General features: G+C 40.9%; 1 protein-coding gene across 1 annotated transcript in view; it reads right to left on the reverse strand.

The window, feature by feature from the left end:
• The window catches only part of LOC308406210 (uncharacterized protein), a 49,315-nt gene that overhangs the window by 28,174 nt on the left and 3,023 nt on the right, over nucleotides 1-18,118 (reverse strand). Inside the window, exons 3-17 of the mRNA XM_080897083.1 lie at nucleotides 17,527-17,571; nucleotides 16,773-16,805; nucleotides 14,078-14,377; nucleotides 10,352-10,399; nucleotides 10,021-10,064; nucleotides 9,365-9,647; nucleotides 8,949-8,992; nucleotides 8,107-8,392; nucleotides 7,554-7,597; nucleotides 6,977-7,250; nucleotides 6,544-6,593; nucleotides 6,382-6,455; nucleotides 6,087-6,205; nucleotides 5,771-5,818; nucleotides 79-3,868 (exon numbers count right to left, since the gene is read on the reverse strand). Of these exons, the coding sequence (XP_080753209.1) occupies nucleotides 3,597-3,868; nucleotides 5,771-5,818; nucleotides 6,087-6,205; nucleotides 6,382-6,455; nucleotides 6,544-6,593; nucleotides 6,977-7,250; nucleotides 7,554-7,597; nucleotides 8,107-8,392; nucleotides 8,949-8,992; nucleotides 9,365-9,647; nucleotides 10,021-10,064; nucleotides 10,352-10,399; nucleotides 14,078-14,377; nucleotides 16,773-16,782 (1,896 nt within the window). The 5' untranslated portion in view covers nucleotides 16,783-16,805; nucleotides 17,527-17,571 and the 3' untranslated portion in view covers nucleotides 79-3,596. The remainder of the gene's footprint in view (nucleotides 1-78; nucleotides 3,869-5,770; nucleotides 5,819-6,086; nucleotides 6,206-6,381; nucleotides 6,456-6,543; nucleotides 6,594-6,976; nucleotides 7,251-7,553; nucleotides 7,598-8,106; nucleotides 8,393-8,948; nucleotides 8,993-9,364; nucleotides 9,648-10,020; nucleotides 10,065-10,351; nucleotides 10,400-14,077; nucleotides 14,378-16,772; nucleotides 16,806-17,526; nucleotides 17,572-18,118) is intronic.

The following is an 18,118-nucleotide window of genomic DNA, read 5'->3' on the forward strand; positions in this document are numbered from 1 at the left end:
CTTCTAATCCTGACAGATGGTAACTTGTCATCATCTTTTCTTGTCCCATTGTGCAAAGCATGAATTTTGTCTTCTTACCTTCTACACCCAGTTGTCTCATCAGTTTTTCTGAACAAAACGTGGCTTGGCTCCCATTGTCCATGAATGCATAAGTCTCAATCAACTTATTGCCTTTCTTCAACTTAACCCACACAGGAACGATCGATAACACATGAATGCCTTTTCCGGCCCCTGTGACTCCGCAAATTCTGCCTGGAGTGTGTGTTTCATCACTTGTTGTGGGAATGTCTGAGACATTTCTCTGGATGCAATCGTCTGCCTTACTGTCCTCCTCCTTTGTCCAATGAAGCATACTTGGATGTCTCTTAGAGCAGTACTCACACAATGATCTTTTCTTACAGTCCTTACTCAGATGACCTTGTGTCAGACATGCAAAGCACAGACCCTTTGCTTTAAGGAACTCCAGTCTTTCTTTGTAAGGCTGGTTTCTGACCTTTTGACATTCTGCCAGTGTATGGAGTTTTTCACAGTATATGCATGGTTTCTGGAAGGCATTGCTAGTGTGACAAGAAGCGCTTTTATTAATTTCAGGTGACCTTTCATTTGCAGCTTGTGTTACACTTGTAGCAAATGTGCTTCCCCTTTGCCTGGATGACCAGCAGCATAGTGAGAGCAGCATAGTGAGAGCTGCAGAGAGGATCATTGGTGTCTCTCTCCCCTCCCTCCAGGACATTTACAGCACCCGTCTCACTAAAAAAAGCCCTTTGCATAGCAGCTGATCCCACGCACCCAATGCAAAGCTTCTTCAAGCTGCTGCCGTCGGGGAGGAGACTGCGGAGTCTCCAGGCCAGGACCAGCAGACTGAAGGACAGCTTCATCCACCAGGCTGTCAGGAAGCTTAACTCCCTCCCGATTCTGCCCCCTCTCCCCTCCACGGTCCTACTGAACTCTGTCTCACACACACACACACACACACACACACACACACACACACACACACACACACACACACACACACACACTCTGACTCACTCACTGGCCTGCACCAGTTACCAGTCACTTTGTGGAGCATTGGACTGCCATTACCTCATAAGACTTTGTTGTTACACTATCTCTTACCGTACATTACCAAATCTCCATTTGCACTATTTGCCCATTTGCACTACTCTGCCTGGTTTGCACTCAATGTCATTTACTCATTATATTGTATATTGTATAGCTTTCTTGTTATATGTAAAATTGTATTGTATTTATTTATTTAAATTTTTACTTGCATTTTTAATCACTCTTATATTTAAATGTTCATTTGCTATTTTATCTAGGGATTGAGAGTAACGTAGTTTCTATTCTCTGTATGTCCTGTACATGTGGCAGAATTGACAATAAAGCTGACTTTGACTTGACTTTGACCTAGTCATTCTCAGATTTGCAGATGACTTTGCTTTGTCTTCAGCATCCTTAATGTCACCATACAAAGGATCTGCAACTATTTTTGCTTGTCTGTTTATGAATCTAACCAGATCTGAGAACTTTGCTCTCCTTCCACTTGTTTCTTGAATGTCAAAGGCAGAGACTCTCCACATTTCTCTCATTTTATATGGCAGTTTGGAGACTATAACTCTGAGGTTCGTGGGAATCTCCATCTCTTGCAGTTGACTGATGTCTTGCATTGCATTGTTACAACCAGTGAGAAACAGTGAATAGCTATGAAGAGCCTTTGCATCATCTGTTTTGATTTGTGGCCAATTGAATGCTCTGTTCATGTAGGCAGTTGCAATTCTTAGTTCATTACCATAATGACAAAACAGCAACTTCCTTGCCTCACTGTAGCCTTGTTGAGGATCCATGTGCTGACAACTTCTTACCAAATCTCTGGGCTCACCTCTGGTGAACTGTTCAAGGTAATATAACCTGTCACTGTCAGTTTTATCATGAATTGTATGGTCAAAGGCTCTTGTAAATGGTATGAACTCAAGTGGATCACCACTAAAAATGGGAATGTCTCTTTGAGGCAAATGTGACAGTCTATGTTGTTTGACTAACATCTCAGTGATATCATTTTGTTTCAACATGACTTCACATAGATTCATTGGAATAACACTGGCATCAGTTTGGTGCAAGTCATCTTCTTGTTTTACACTGTGACTGTTTACCTTTGAATGCCCATCATGTTCACCTTGTACCTTTGGCTCTTGGAAGCTGAAGTGCTTAACAGCCGATTCACACTGTTCCACATCATTTTTACAGCTGTCATATTCACAGTCCTCTAACACTTTTATTTTGGCTGTAGAAGCAGCAATAGCTGTCTCGATCTCAAGCTGTTCTCTTCTTGCCTTTAACTTACATTCTTCAATGTCCAAGGCTTGTCTCTGTTTCAAGGATGCGGCTCGTGCGAGCAGAGCAGCGCGCTCTGCTTCTTCTTTCTGCCGTACAGATGATACCGAAGAAGCTCTGGACGATCTTGATGAGCGGCTACTGACTGAGCTTCTTCCAACGCTGGTACCTGATTTCTTTGCAGTTGGTCTAGCAGTCACTGACACGCTGTCATCTGGGCTCACGTCGTCTTGATGCTGATGTCTTGTTACGATGATCCATTTCTCAACTTCGGTCATAAATGCACTGAACTGCTCCTTTTTTGGATTGAACCAGAGCATCTGGTCCACATTCCTTTCATCTTCTGGCAACAGCGACAGTACATCATCATTTGCCTGTAAGAATTCTTCATGCAGCTTTGAAAAGTTGCTTAAACATTCATCAACAATGTCAAGGCTTTCATTCTCTTTCATCAGTCCGCTAATTTTATTCATTTTTGAAGTTAATTGTGACAGCTTGGACCTTCTTGCGTTTATGTGCCTGCCGAGCTGTTCTTCCAAACCTCTTTCGGTGTACTTCTGCGCCCTCTTATGGCCAGTCCCGCTACTGCAGCTCTGTGCCCTGGGCCTGCAATCTTGCGGGTCTTTATCTGCCATCTCTGCTCCTTTTACACAACTTCTTATTCAAAAAGTGTTCATGAAACAAAATGGTCTATGACACAAAGCTGAGGCTTTCGTAGTTAGTGTCATCTTCTTAAGACCAAAAACACTGTCACTGACTTATTTGTAAGAAGTTGAGAATCGCAATTGTTCAGTTTTAACACGACTTGTAGCTTAGCAGCATATCATAGTCCAAAACTTTATCCATGAAAGTTTATTTCTTCTTTTCTTAGATTCTTCATGCATACAGCTCTGTGCACTTAACTGACTTGCTGTATCAAACTTTGCACGATCTCATAGCGATGCAGTCGTCTTGCTCGGGAGCATGATGGTTTTACTTAATGTAGTGGCTATCTTTGTTTCTTCTTGGAGTTCTCTATTTCTCTTATATCTAAAATAAGAGTCTGGATGGACAGAGGCTGTTTTACGTGTCGGTTTGTGCAACAACGACGGTAAAACCATCGTGTCGCTCCGCCATTCGCTTGCTTTATTTTTTACAACCTTTCACAACAAAGCACCATATCCTTTTTAGGCCTTTCAAAATAAAACATGTAATGACTATAAATGGCGCTAACAGGTAGATCTATATTTGGTCTAAAAACTGTTTTTTTTTCCCCAACACATTTAATCCTTTTCACTGAGCTCTTTAACGAGAAATTTCTCATTTGCCAAAAGGATGTCATAGAAGATCTCATAGATGTCTTTGCAGGCTGCACTAGCTTTCAGGGGACCACTGTAGAGCTCCCTCATCTTCTCCTGAGTGGTAGACAGAGCTCTAATTCTGGTATAAGTTTCTTGGTTGATAACTTCATTGTCTAGGAGCTCATCCAAAATGGGTGCGATGTTGCTCACTCTCTGGATCAGCTGGACTCTGTGTTTGTCCACAAAATGCTTTCCTGGAGAAAAAAGGAAAGAAACGGCAAAAGTTTACGGTTGTTTATCATGTGAAAATTTTATTCACTTTATTCTCAGCTTTCATAACAAAATGCTTTAAAAAATTCGCACTTATTTCATAATTAAAATTCATTAAATGTTAAAAACACATTCGTTCCTTTTGGTCGACTATTTAAAAAGAACATAAATGACATCTTTCCTTTTTTCATCCAGACATTTAAAGATTATTGTATCTAGTTAATGTTGCAGTCTTCTCTTTTATTATCAGGAAATGAGGAGCTGCATGAGAGTGCATCTGCTTGGCAGTTTCAAGGCCTCGGGCACAAAGGTGAGAAGTAACGAAGTACAAATACAAATGTATTTTACCCGAGTCTTACTTTTTCTCACTACTTTTTACTTTTACTCCCTGCCTTTATAAACAAATATCTGTACTTTCTACTTCTCACATTTTCTAAACCGGCTCGTTACTTTTGCCTTAACGCATTTTAGTCGAGTTATTATTTCGTCACTGCCAGCCTCCAAACATCCAAACGATTTAAACCTGAAGAGAAACACATGGTAGGCGGTCCTGTTCGATTATTATTCACCAGAGGATGGTGAATGATAAAAAGAGAAAGTGCGACTGCCTCCGTCAAGAGCCAAGAAAGAGATACAGACAAAGGCAGTTACAGGGAGGCGAGTCTCCCCACCAGCAGCTTAAACTGATTTCTGGTGATTACTACTAGGGTAATACTCTACAGTAAAACAGACCCCAAACCTTTAAACCAGTCCAGTATCTCCTGTATAAGGGGTCATCTCAGCTCTAACACAACATAAATACTTATTATATATATGTAATATATGTAATTCTCTAACCTGCAACGTGGCCAGAAACTGGATGACACGTTTAATGTAAGGAAAATTGGAATATGGACGCTTGATGTCATTGTTTGATGCATCAGAGTTTAATAATGAGCTGTGTCATCTGATTAAACAGGTGTAGCCGTCATGTCTGAGATTTGGTTTCAGACCATTTCAATGCAATTTCAGAATAATGTTGAAAAATGTGTTTTGAAATCTGGAATAAGCTACGTTCAACTGCGCCCTGCCATACGGGGTCACTGCAGATGTTTGATTTGGCAGTTTTACAGCCGATACCCTTCCTGACATAACACAAAGGGGGATTTGTGCCTCTGACTGGAATCAAACCAGCATCCTTTCCTCTCCAAGTAAACCATACTTCTGTTCTATGGAGCTCTTTTCTAAAACCTTTCTGTAATAAATGGTGCCATTTTGTTTCTTATCACAAGCTGATACCTAACAGCATCAGCTCCAGATCATCCTGTCTGTCTGTGCTAGTTTGTTCTTTGTCCCTCCTTCAGTTTTCCTTTACTAATGTTAAAACACACCATGTCTGAAGTTATTTCCTTGACCAAGGTTCTTATAACCTTGACAAAGAACCTTGGTCAAGGTTATATGTAACATATAACCTTGACCATCACTGGTAACTTTGACCTTGGACGCTAACAATGAAGGTTAAGGTCAAACCATAATCAAGTAAAAAAACAAAAATCCATATCCAGTAATACGACATGTGAGCAGCATGGAAGGAGATGTGCAACACATTTTTTATTTTTTCAGTTCACAATGATGCCATAAAGTTTTGAAGGCTTATAGAAGCCAAAGATTTCAGCCAATTCTGCTCCAATCACATGGGTGAAGATGATCAAACACACCATCTTAGTATGCAATACTTCAAGGTCAAAGGTCAGGGTCATGCCATACAGGACAAAGCTTCAGTTTCAATTTAATCATCTCTAAAATTTAAAGCAACATCTTAGTCATTGGGGAACATAAGTACAGTTAGTATTGATCAGTTTTCTGTGTTTCATTATATAAAACTCAGTTAATATTGATGAACCTACCAGCCGACTGAGAGCTGACAGCAGCTGCTCCCACTGAGGATCCTGCAGCTGTTAAAAATAACAAGGAAAGTTTTTAATTTCTTAACAAATGTTCAAACTTTTTAACTTTCATTATGCTAGCAAACTGAAACATTAGAGACTCAGTGCCACCAAATTAAAACAATTAAACAACTACACCAAAGAATATTCCACTAAACTCTGGTCTACTTAAAAAAAAGAAAAAAAAAAAAAAAAAGAAGAAAACAGTTTATAACAGTTTGTGCGCTCACTGTCAGAAATGTCAAACATCTGAAAGTCTTCCTTCATGTCCTCTTACCGATGCAGATCCAGTGTGGCAGGTGAACTTCATTTAACTTCCCAGCAGTGGTCTTTCCCTTACAGACCCAGCGCAAGCCCGAGACTCTGCATTCAAAGTGTCCTGCTGCAGACTGAAGGCTGAAACAGGAATTAAATACACACTCATGAAGGAACAACAGAGTGAATGGAAACACAGAGAGTAGTCGTGTGAATCGGATGCAAAATGAAGAATTTCCTCTGGGAATAAATCCAAAGCTGAACTGTTTCCTGTAGTTCCAGTTTGCTGTGCTGCAGCATTCAGGAAGTTGATTTACCTGTAAGTTGGAGCCTCGTCTGCATCTGTACTGTTCACCTCAGGTTCAAGTTTAGTCCAATCACTGCAGTCCTGCTGCAGAGGACAGTCTCTTTAGTCAATAAGTACACATGTTTATAAAGAAAGAAACTTTAGCAATAAATGGATGAATGGAAGGGATTACCGTCAGGCTCTGACAACCTTCAAGCTCTGAACTTCTTTCAGTTTTTCGTCCTTGTTGAGACACAAAGAATTCAAATGAATGATGTTATGCTGACATATAAAATCATCCTCTAACTGTCCACATGTTTGCTGTTTGATCACTTTATGCTGTGCAGTGCTGCTTCAACATCAGAACAACATGTTCAGCAGGACGTGCAGCTGAGTGACGTCTAAGATGATCAAAAGCTGATGAATTCAAATATTCTCACCAGTGATGTCAGAACAAGACAGAGACAGAGAGAAAGGTTGGATTCAGCTCTGATCATTTATGCAAAGTTACTTTTGGACGTCTGTTGTGTTTCCTGTTTATTTTAATGTTTGTTGATTAGAAGTTGTTTAAACAGGTTTATTGTAAATTATGAAAATCTGTTTATTAAACATTTGTTTGGTCTCACCTGAGCTGCTCTCTGACAGCCTCAGCATCAGATCAGGTCTGTTCATGTCTGTTAAAACCTCCATGGTCGCCTCCACAGACTGATGACCAAGTTTATCCACCATCAGATTCACAAGGTCTTCTGTCCTGTTTTGACACCGGTAACTCTCCATTTGTGGCAGGCTCATCTTAAAGCACGTGAACGGCAGCAACTGCTTGAATTTCTTTAGATCTGTTTGACTAAATTCATTCAGTGTTTCCAAGAGAATCTGTCTGACAGCTTCCTGTTCTTTTTCCTGTAAAACCAAAACAATGTATTAAGTTACTGTATAATATCTCCGTTGGACAATTTAAATATTTCTTTTTATTTAATTTCCAGAGAAACTGTAGTAGAAATATCAAATATTAATAAAAAAAAGATGTCTTCATTAATATTTATATGTTTTAGAATAATCACTGAAGAGACAGCTGGCGGTTTTGATATTTACTTCACTCTCTTTATGAACTGCAAAACTTCAAGTTTCATAAGAAAACATTATTTCATTTCTATCAATACTAAAAACTATTTTTTGTAAAAGCTGAGTTAAAGTCACACTCACTCTCTTCAACAGTGCAGCTCCATGTTCATCCACAGAGTGTTTCTCTGAGGAGGAAAGACATTTACCATCAACTCTGAGGATTCAAACATCATCACACATCCAAGTAGAATCAGCCTTCAGACGACACAGATGATTTAAAAGAGAAAATCATGTGAAACTAAATAAAATGACACAAGAACCCAACAAAGAAACCCTCCATCCTGTCCAACCAAAGTAACTGGGGGTTCCCAGCTGTGATAATGAGAGAGGGTACACCTGTCCACCTCAGGTTTTAAACAGACAGACAACCTTTCACACCCACATTTAATTTAGAACCAGCAATAAAGCCAACAAGCATGTGTTTGGACTGGAAACCAGAGCACTCTGAGGAAAAGCATGCAGGCACAGGGAGAACATGCAAACTCCACACAGAAAGGTTCCAGCCAACCAGGAGGCTCAAACACACAACCTTCATGCTGTGAGGACACAGTGCTAACCACTGCACCACCATGACACCACCAACACAAAAACCTGTTGATGACACAGAGTTTACACTCATGCATGTTGGTCTTACCTCTGGATGCTGAGCTGCTCTCTGGTAACTTCTGCACCAGATCAGTTCTGTTCATGTGCATGAAAACTTCTCTGGTCACCTCCACAGACTGATGACCAAGTTCATCCACCATCAGATTCACTACATCTGCTCTGGTTGATGATCGACTCAACCTCCGTGAGAAGAATGACAGATTCCTCCAAGGAAGGATCGTCTGCAGGAGCCTCTTAAATTTCTTGAGCTCCTCATCACTCAAATCATTCAAAGTTTCTAAAAGCAGATGTTTAACAGCTGCCATTGTTGCCATCTGGAACAATAAACACAATCACGGGGTCACATATTTATTTAGCCAAACACAAGCGCCTATTTACTAGTTGTGGTACATTTATCAAAAAAATGAAGAAAATCTAAAACTGTGATCCACTTTTATGGGTTTGAATACTTTTTCTTTACAGGCTGCAGTTCTTCTCTCACTGTGCAGATAAAAACTGAAATATATCCATCAAGAATCTTTCCCTGATTTCACATCATCTTTCATTCTTTATTAATATTTGTAAGTAGAATAAAGTTTCCTGTTTAATCTGAAAGTGTTTGATGTTTTCAGATTTCTCTGTCCTGTTGAAGAGTCAGGACAAATGTACATGCTGACACTTCCTCAGCTCATCCTCAGTGGTAAAGACATCCTGACATTAGTGTTGCAGAAAATTACTGCTGAAGAAGTCAAACTGAATGAAGCTTCAGTTTGTCACAAACATCCAGCAGAAATCATGAGAAAATGACTCAACATGAGAACTGATGATACTTTAGTCCTCTGACTTTCAGCCTGCTGTCTTGTACTGAATCAGAGATGTGACATGACTCACTTTGTGGATCAGTGCAGAGCGTCGTTCATCCACAGAGTGTTTCTCTGAGGAGAGAAGTGCTCAAAGTCACTCATGACAAACACATTTAACAACTAACTGACAATTATTCAGGAAATATGACTTTGGAAAAATGGACAATATGCAGAATTACACTGAAACCTCCTCAGCAATAATAAACAGTATGAAGGAGTCATTTTTACTCCTCCTCACAAAGTATTTGGATTTAATCTGGTCTCATTTTTATGTATTTATTGAAGTAGATTTTTCCAGAACAGCCATAAAATATGTTTTAAAGATGTTTTATTTTGTCTTTATTACAAATATTATTTATAAAGTCAAAGAAGACTTTAGTCAGACGTTTATGAGACATGAAAACAGTTTTATGACTTTAATGAGTTTTGATTTTGTTGTCTTACTTCGAGGCAGTGAGCTGCAGTCTGACAGCCTCTGAGCCAGATCAGTCCTCTTCATCTTCTTTAAGACCTCCATGGTCTTCTCCACTGACTGTTGGCCGTAAATCAGCACCATCAGAAACACTGTGTGCTGCAGGTCTGTCCTCATGTACCACATCCATGAGAAGTCGGATGAATATTTGCGATGAATTTGTCGCAGGGTCTGACTGAACTCCCTGAGCTCCGGCTCATTGAGACCATCCAGAGCTTCCAGCAGCAGCTCAATAACAGACTCCATCCTTTCTACCTGGAAAATTCAAAGAAAATGTTCATGAGATAAATGTGACATTTCTCACTTTCAGGTTTGTTTGTTTTCTCATCAACACTTTACAAATGTAGATGTGTTTAGATGACATCATCCATCACATAAGGTGATGATGTCATTGGTCATATTTGTCACAATGATCACAAACAGCTGATTAACAATTATTCTGCTTCTGTTAACAAGTTCAGGACTTTTCTGACCTGCTGCAGACCTCCCTCACTGCACACGCTCAACTTATCAAACTTTGACTTTTCCAATCAAAATCAAATCATTTGTTTCTATTGAAGATTTCTATCCTGTGTTTATGAAATGAAAGCTGGATGATCTGAAGTCAGACAGATGTGACATGACTCACTTTGTGGATCAGTGCAGGCCAACGTTCATCCTCAGAGTGTTTCTCTGACAGAAAAGAAAGATTAAAAGCTTCATTCATGACTGATTTAACATCAGTGTTAATAATCAGACACTTTGAAATAACTGATGCTTTGATTTCATTCTGATGATCCTTGTAAGTTGGATTAATAACAACATTAAACTTGTTAACATGAAGTCATATTTGATGGGAAACTATCAACGTGTGAGGAAATGATCCAGTTCTGTTTCATTCAGTAATTCTTCTTCTTCATCTTCTTCATCTTCATATCAATGAGTGTATTTATTGATTCATGTGTTTTCTGGACACTGACCTTTCTCTGTTTCCTCCACATCAAATCCTTCAGCTGATGATCCTGCAGCTGCAACACATTGAATACAAACTGTAACTACATGATACAGACACTGTGTGTGTCCTTTATGTGTGCTCATCCTGAGTATAACACTGAGTCCTGACAATAAAAAGCTTTAATATTTCACTTTCAGCTGTGCTGACTGAAGGCAGGAGGAGGCCATAGTTACACAATCACAGAGAAATCACTGAAAAGACTTTGAATCATTTACCTCATACAGGTCGTCTGTCTCCATAGTGGAGTTTCAAAGCTAACATAAAGATCCATTTACAACACAAGACTGATATTAATGAGCTCAAAATGCAAAAAACAAAGAAAAATATTTTCAAAGGAAAGAAGTTCAAAGAGCTTTAAAAGAACATTTACTAAAGAAAGTCACTGATTCAATAAGCTGAATATTTTTACTTTAAACATTGAAATATGAAAACAAATCTGTTTAATTTTACTGTGTTTGTACAACCTGAATGTGTTCATTTATCAACGTCTGTCCAAAATAAATCAGAGGAAACAAATTCTTTCATTTATAAATGATAATAAAGTTTATATTATGCAGTTCTTGTTGTGAGTTTCTCTGATTTAATTCTTTAAATTAATTTTTACTGTAAGGTGTAATATTATATTTAAAATCCTTCCACACACAAATGAATGATGTTATGCTGACATATAAAATCATCCTCTAACTGTCCACATGTTTGCTGTTTGATCACTTTATGCTGTGCAGTGCTGCTTCAACATCAGAACAACATGTTCAGCAGGACGTGCAGCTGAGTGATGTCTAAGATGATCAAAAGCTGATGAATCCAAATATTCTCACCAGTGATGTCAGAACAAGACAGAGACAGAGAGAAAGGTTGGATTCAGCTCTGATCATTTATGCAAAGTTACTTTTGGACGTCTGTTGTGTTTCCTGTTTATTTTAATGTTTGTTGATTAGAAGTTGTTTAAACAAGTTTATTGTAAATTATGAAAATCTGTTTATTAAACTTTGTTTGGTCTCACCTGAGCTGCTCTCTGACAGCCTCAGCATCAGATCAGGTCTGTTCATGTCTGTTAAAACCTCCATGGTCGCCTCCACAGACTGATGACCAAGTTTGAAACTTAGGCTGTATCCCAATTCAGGGTCTGCAGCCTTAAAGGCCGCATTTTAAGGCCGATTACGTCACAGCGATGCGACGAAGGCTGTCCCAATTCGAAGGCTGCTCGAAATGCGGCCCTCAAATGCGTCCTTCATTTCGATGAATTTTAAGGACGTGGCGGTGTAGACTTCGTGGCCCAACATATCCCAGAATGCATAGCGTGGCGGTGGGTGTGGATAATTTTGCCGAAAAAAAACAGCGGATGAGGGGCGCCCGAAGAGTAAACTTTAAGTACTGAATATTATGTCACTTATTTATGTGCAAATGTTTAATAACGAAGAACATTAAAACATTCCTGTTGGCCACATGTCGGCAAAGTTATGTGACATTAGTGACGTTTGTACTAACTCGGTTTTAAAGCCTTTACTTTAAAATATACGCCGTCCAATAGCTGAGCTTCATCTTACAGAGAATGATCAAAGCTCATGTAGAAAGAAACAAACAAATGAACAAAAGGTTTTCTCCTTCATCTCTGTCAAACAAAGCTGTATGACACGCTTCCAGCTGTTAGTATCATGGTTGCTAGGCAACCTGGGCAGCGCAACGGAGGCTAGACCGTCCCATTTCACAAGCCTCGCACTTCCGGCCTTAGCGGTCTTTGAGTACGCGGCCCTTGAGGATCGTTGAGGCTGCGTACTTTAAGGCTGCAGACCCTGAATTGGGATACAGCCTCTAACTGCTTTGTGTGGGTGTGGTGTTCTCTCTCCGCCTCCTCTTGCTCCACCCTTTCTCGCTCCTCTATCCCCAGGACACAGCTGCTGTTCATTGGCCTCGTTCTCGTTTACACCCTGGGCCCGGTCAGCAATCACCTCTCTGAGGTCATATAAGCTGGGGATGAACCGGATGTGAGAGTGTGGTTTTCTCCGCTTTGTGTTCTTGATGTGTGGAGTTGTGGAAGCAGTGTAGCTGCTTCATGTGAGTAGTGTGGGCTTGTTGGCCTCAACACAGTAAAGCTAGCTGCTGCTAGTGACAGGGTGAGCTTGTGGGCCCCTGGAAGTGCCTCCTCGTGGTGTGGAGTTTTTTGTTTGGTTGTTGTGTTCTTTGTTTTTGCAACCTTTTTCTTTTTCTGGTGTTATTGGTAAAACGGCGTTGCCGGCTCTTTATGTTAAGGTTCTCTATAATAAAAACTACCTTATTTACTACACATTTTTGTCTGTTCTCCTTTCATTCTGTTCTGGACCCATTTGTTACCAGGCCCCCCACACACACCCCTAGACCTTCATCGTGGGGATGTAACAAAAATAAATACATGATACATAATAAATGAAACAACTTTTCTCTGTCACAAAATGCCCAATCAGCAAATCCTGAATCCATCACTCTCTATGATTCAACAGCCAAGACTGACTCCAGACAAAGTGAAGGAAACTTTGCTGACAATCAGCTCACATCCAGGTGCTGATCACATCAGACCCTTCTTAATGATTCAGGCAGCCTTTCAAACATTTCCTGTCCAGCTGATTCTTAGTTTTGTGTTATGTAAATATAAGAATCCCAGCATCAGTGATATTAAATATGAACACTCTGAGATGTAGTCCACAGTAAGTAACCCTTAATAAGGACTGCCCCAGGTTGCAGATTTTGTTGCTCTGCATGATTTTGATGAGTTCACAGGAAGGTGAGCGAGACAGAGAAGTGTACACAGTGTGAACACTTCAGTGCACCGTCTTGCTCCTCATCTTCTTCAGCCTCAGATTCAAGCTCCACTCCAGTGTTTACTGTGGATCTTTCTGTAGAGTTTTATATCACATCTCTCCAACTGCTGCCACATTGCATGCAAGTATTGATGACATGATAAAACAGCCACAGACAGCTGTGAAATGTGTTGTTCTTGCAGAAGACTAAGGCTTACAGAGTTGCACCAGGAATGGTAATTTTTCTAGTACTGCTCATGTGATTAGGCAGAGGATCAATAGGGGGTCCCCGACCCTCTTGGGGACACTCCCATAGGGCTTAAAATCTGGAAACTGAAAGACGTCCAGACGCTTTTCTTTCAGAGCTCCTTAGAACACCTGCTGACACTTCCAGTTTCCTGAACATCGTCCCCATTAAGGATAAAACTCTATCCCACCTGTCTTCAGTCAAGTCAGGGACACCAGTTCAGTGCTGCAAATAATAGATATCTGAGAATATCTCAAACTGATCGTCCTCATGTCCACAGAGCCAGCAGCTTCATACAGAAAATGGCACTATGTGGTACAGTTCTATATTTGGTATTTTACCACAAGTTCTGTTGAATTCTTTAACATCTAAAAACATTCGTTAACTGGTGCTAAAAACTGGTGGTAAAAGTAGAACTGACTCGATTTATGCATTTTGACATCTGTCTAAAGAAAGAAATATAAGCAGGATTGAGTTTAGTGACTCGCTGCCACCGAGAGCTGAGAGACTGAGAGTTCCTCCTTTAGAATGAAAACTTGAAGACAGAACAAAGTATGTAAGCTAACGAAAAGTAAAATTGTGGCGGGAGAAAAGGTGTGATTGACTGTTCACTGTTCACATTATATAAAACTTAGTGAGAAGACAGAACAGGTAATATTGATGAACCTACCAGCCGACAGAAAGCTGACAGCAGCTGCTCCCGCTGAGGATCCTGCAGCTCGGAGCTCATTAACGAGAAATTTCTCATTTGCCAAAAGGATTTGATGGAAGATGTCTTTGCAGGCTGCACCAGCTTTCAGGGGACCACTGTAGAGCTCCCTCATCTTGTCCTGAGTGGTAGGCAGAGCTCTAATTTTGTCATATTGTTCTTGGTCGATAACTTCCTGGTCTAGGAGCTCATCCAAAATGGGTGCGATGTTGCTCACTCCCTGGATCAGCTGGACGCTGTGTTTATCCACAAAATGCTTTCCTGGAGAAAAAAGGAAAGAAACGACAATAAAAGTTTACGGTTGTTTATCATGTGAAAATTTTATTCACTTTATTCTCAGCTTTCATAACAAAATGCTTTAAAAAAAATCACACTTATTTCATAATTAAAATTAATTAAATGTTAAAAATAGAACATAAATGATGTCTTTCACTTTTTTCAGCCAGACATTGAAACATTATTGTGTTTCCTGAATTTCCAAGTGAGATCATGACCCGGTCCATGGACTCATAACTTTTTGTTTTCCCTTCTAAAATAAAACCAATATTTTTAAGATGTTTGTTTTATGTGATGTGCTTACATTGTAATCAGTTTGTAATCACATGAAGGCTTTGGTGGCCTCAGAATCTCATCTCTGATTTTTGCGGATGATGTGGTTCTGTTGGCTTCATCGGGTGAGGGCCTCCAGCTCGCACTGGAACGGTTCGCAGCCGAGTGTGAAGCAGCGGGAATGAGGATCAGCACCTCCAAATCTGAGGCCATGGTTCTCAGCCGGAAAAGGGTGGAGTGCCCACTCCGGGTCGGGGATGAGTTCCTGCCCCAAGTGGAGGAGTTCAAGTATCTCGGGGTCTTGTTCGCGACTGATGGGAGAAGGGAGCCGGAGATCGACAGACGGATTGGGGCTGCAGCTGCAGTAATGCGGACGCTGCACCGGTCCGTCGTGGTGAAGAGGGAGCTGAGCGTAAAAGCGAAGCTCTCAATTTACCGGTCGATCTACGTCCCTACCCTCACCTATGGCCACGAGCTGTGGGCAGTGACCGAAAGAACGAGATCGCGGATACAAGCGGCAGAAATGAGCTTCCTCCGAAGGGTGGCTGGCCTCTCCCTTAGAGATAGGGTGAGAAGTTCGGCCATCCGGGAGGGGCTCAGAGTAGAGCAGCTGCTGCTCCACATCGAAAGGAGCCAGCTGAGGTGGTTCGGGCATCTGACAAGGATGCCCCCTGGGCGCCTCCTGGGTGAGGTGTTCCAGGCATGTCCCACCGGGAGGAGGCCCCGGGGCAGACCAAGGACACGCTGGAGAGATTATATCTCTCGGCTGGCCTGGGAACGCCTTGGTGTTCCCCCGGATAAGCTGGAGGGGGTGGCTGGGGAGAGGGAGGTCTGGGCCTCTTTGCTTAGGCTGCTGCCCCCGCGACCCGGCCTCGGATAAAGATGGATGGATGGATGAATTTCCAAGAGTCAAGTTAATGTTGCAGTTTCCTCTTTTATTACAGAGAATCTAATGAGCTGGTTTCGCTCGCTGCTGGATGCTTTATTCACATCTTTTAGCTGACTTTCAGAGGGTACTTCACATGATCTTGGTTGTCAGCCAGGGGGTCCAGGTTTTTTAGACAGACAGACCCATCATGATGAGCCGCCACCGATTTTTGTCTCAGCCCAGACCTGTCCTGGGTTTTTAGCAGCAGCACTCCTGACTTTGGGAATGGTTGCTTTAGTTGTTGTTTTTGGATTGTGCAGAACAGACTGTGGTGCTCATGGTCAAGGTTACATCAAGGGCAGCAAACACCAAATTAAATTTAAGGTAATGATACTGAATTCCACCTTAACAGCAGCTTCATTCTTCGTACTAAAGAACACTGAGGCAATCGTTGATTCAGTGCCATATAAATAAAATTGAACTGATTGAATTGGAAATCAGCCATCACAGCTCATGGAACATCTGCTTATAAGCCTGCTGAGTTCAGTTGGCTAAATCCACAAATAGTAGCAGCGTCGGTCAGCTGATCATAACCTTTACACAGAAGCCACCTGTGCTCACAAGAGAAATTATTATGATTTATTTTTGAGTGATTTCTGTCCTCATGCTGCAGCACCACAGCCGAACTTAGGGTTTAGTGATGTGTCATTCACAAACGAGCCGACACAAAGAGCTCATTCTTTGTAGCAAATGACAAAAGCCGACTCTTCAGCCTCAACCACTCAGCCCTGCTGAGAATCCATGCAACCAGCAGCTTTGATGGGCACACCGTGTGACCAATGGCATGCAGGGACAGATAAGGATCAGACAGTTATGTGAATAAAGGAAGGGGGCGAACAGCGAGTGTAGTGGTACGGACCAGGTACTCAGAGCACCACAGAAAAGTGAAGAAACAAGCAAAAATGGAAAAGGAGCAGCATCTGGCTGCATTTCATTGATTTTGGAGACCAAACAGCTGAGTGCAGACTCTTTAAAATCAGGAGCTGGCTAAAATGATACTTCTTTTTAGACTGCAGGAACACCACAAAGCACACGTCACCAAAATCTCAAAGACTTATTTTCATTTCTGTGCCTCACAGTGCACACATCTTTTTTTTTTTTCCATTACTCTTGACCTCAGGCTAAGTTATAGTTTGAGTCAGGATCAGTTACAGGGAGAGGACTTCATGCTGCACCTACCGTCTGCCATTGTACATCCACCAGATGCTGCAGCTGGAACAAGCAGAGGGGAAAAACTATTGATTAATACTGATGATGATGTTTTACACTGATAGAATATAAACAACTTCCTTCTGTCCACAGGATGAAGGGCTACTCAGATTTAAAACTGTGCACCTTATTTGTTTCCAGTTGGTTGAAAACAATAAACGATGGGCTGATGCACCAGAAAACATTAAAACCAACTAAATCATGGCTCTTCTTTAGGTTATTAATATTTGGCTCCACTGAACATACATAGATAAGCTCATTTCAGGATTAGGTTATCTTTTCTTTTCTTTATTTTATTCGATCTATTGCTAATAAAACATTGCTAATAAAAACAGCACGCTGCCCTAGTAACCAATGTGCTGATTACAACTGTGAGAATAGCTGAGAAAATGTTCCCCCTTCAGACAGAAACCATGATATTTATTCAAAGGCTTCCTTTGATTAAAATCGTTTCAGCTTTCATTAGTTTCCAGCTTTTAAAATTAAAAACTGCAAATCTGCAGAAAACAACAACTCTGCACGTTCTCCATTTTCTTAAATACTGAGAATGTTGTTCTCTGCATTTCTTTAGTTTTTTACGGCTTTTTTCTGTTGTTTTTGTATTTTGGGACAATAAAGACGAGTTTCCACTCTTGAAGTTCTATAGTCAAAGCACACGGCACAATAATTTAGACTAAAATTTAAGCTTATACTACGTCATTTTGATAAACAATACGGAACTCACCGTCACTGGAACCACGTTTTGAGGACTGTCCACCTGTAGCGTTCTCTGCGGAAATGAGGAAGACACAGTGTTAGAGTTTGATGTGTGATGAATGTGTGATGGTGCTAAGAGCAGTAATATTAAAATACCATACATGGGTGTAATGTTACAGGCATTAAAGAACTATTGGAGGTTAAATGCAGTGACCCTCACAGCCGTCACGTATAATGGCTTCAGCTCCACATTTATACAGAAGAATGAAGCAGCTCCATCAGCACATTATATATGATTGTTATTACACAAGAAGTCAAGACTTTGATTTGTAATGTGAAACTGGAGCTGTGGAGCTGAACCTCTTAGCCGCGGAGACCTACGCTTTTTAATTTCATTTTTATTATTTAGCTTTCTCTCTCTCATAAACCTGCACCTTATTCCACAACGTTTTTCTTCATCCGAGGTCTTTAATCCTGTCAAACCGCACGACATCTGCAGTCAGAGGCAGTGAAAATGATCAACCTGCGGAAGCAACATCTGGAACACTGTGGAATCACACTGGGGACAAATATGAGCTGAAACACCGTCGTGGAAATACGTTGTAGGCAACTCGCACAAA

This window comes from Rhamphochromis sp. 'chilingali' (genome assembly GCF_963969265.1).
Source record: "Rhamphochromis sp. 'chilingali' genome assembly, chromosome: 11".
In the NCBI taxonomy this organism is placed as follows: Eukaryota; Metazoa; Chordata; class Actinopteri; order Cichliformes; family Cichlidae; genus Rhamphochromis; species Rhamphochromis sp. 'chilingali'.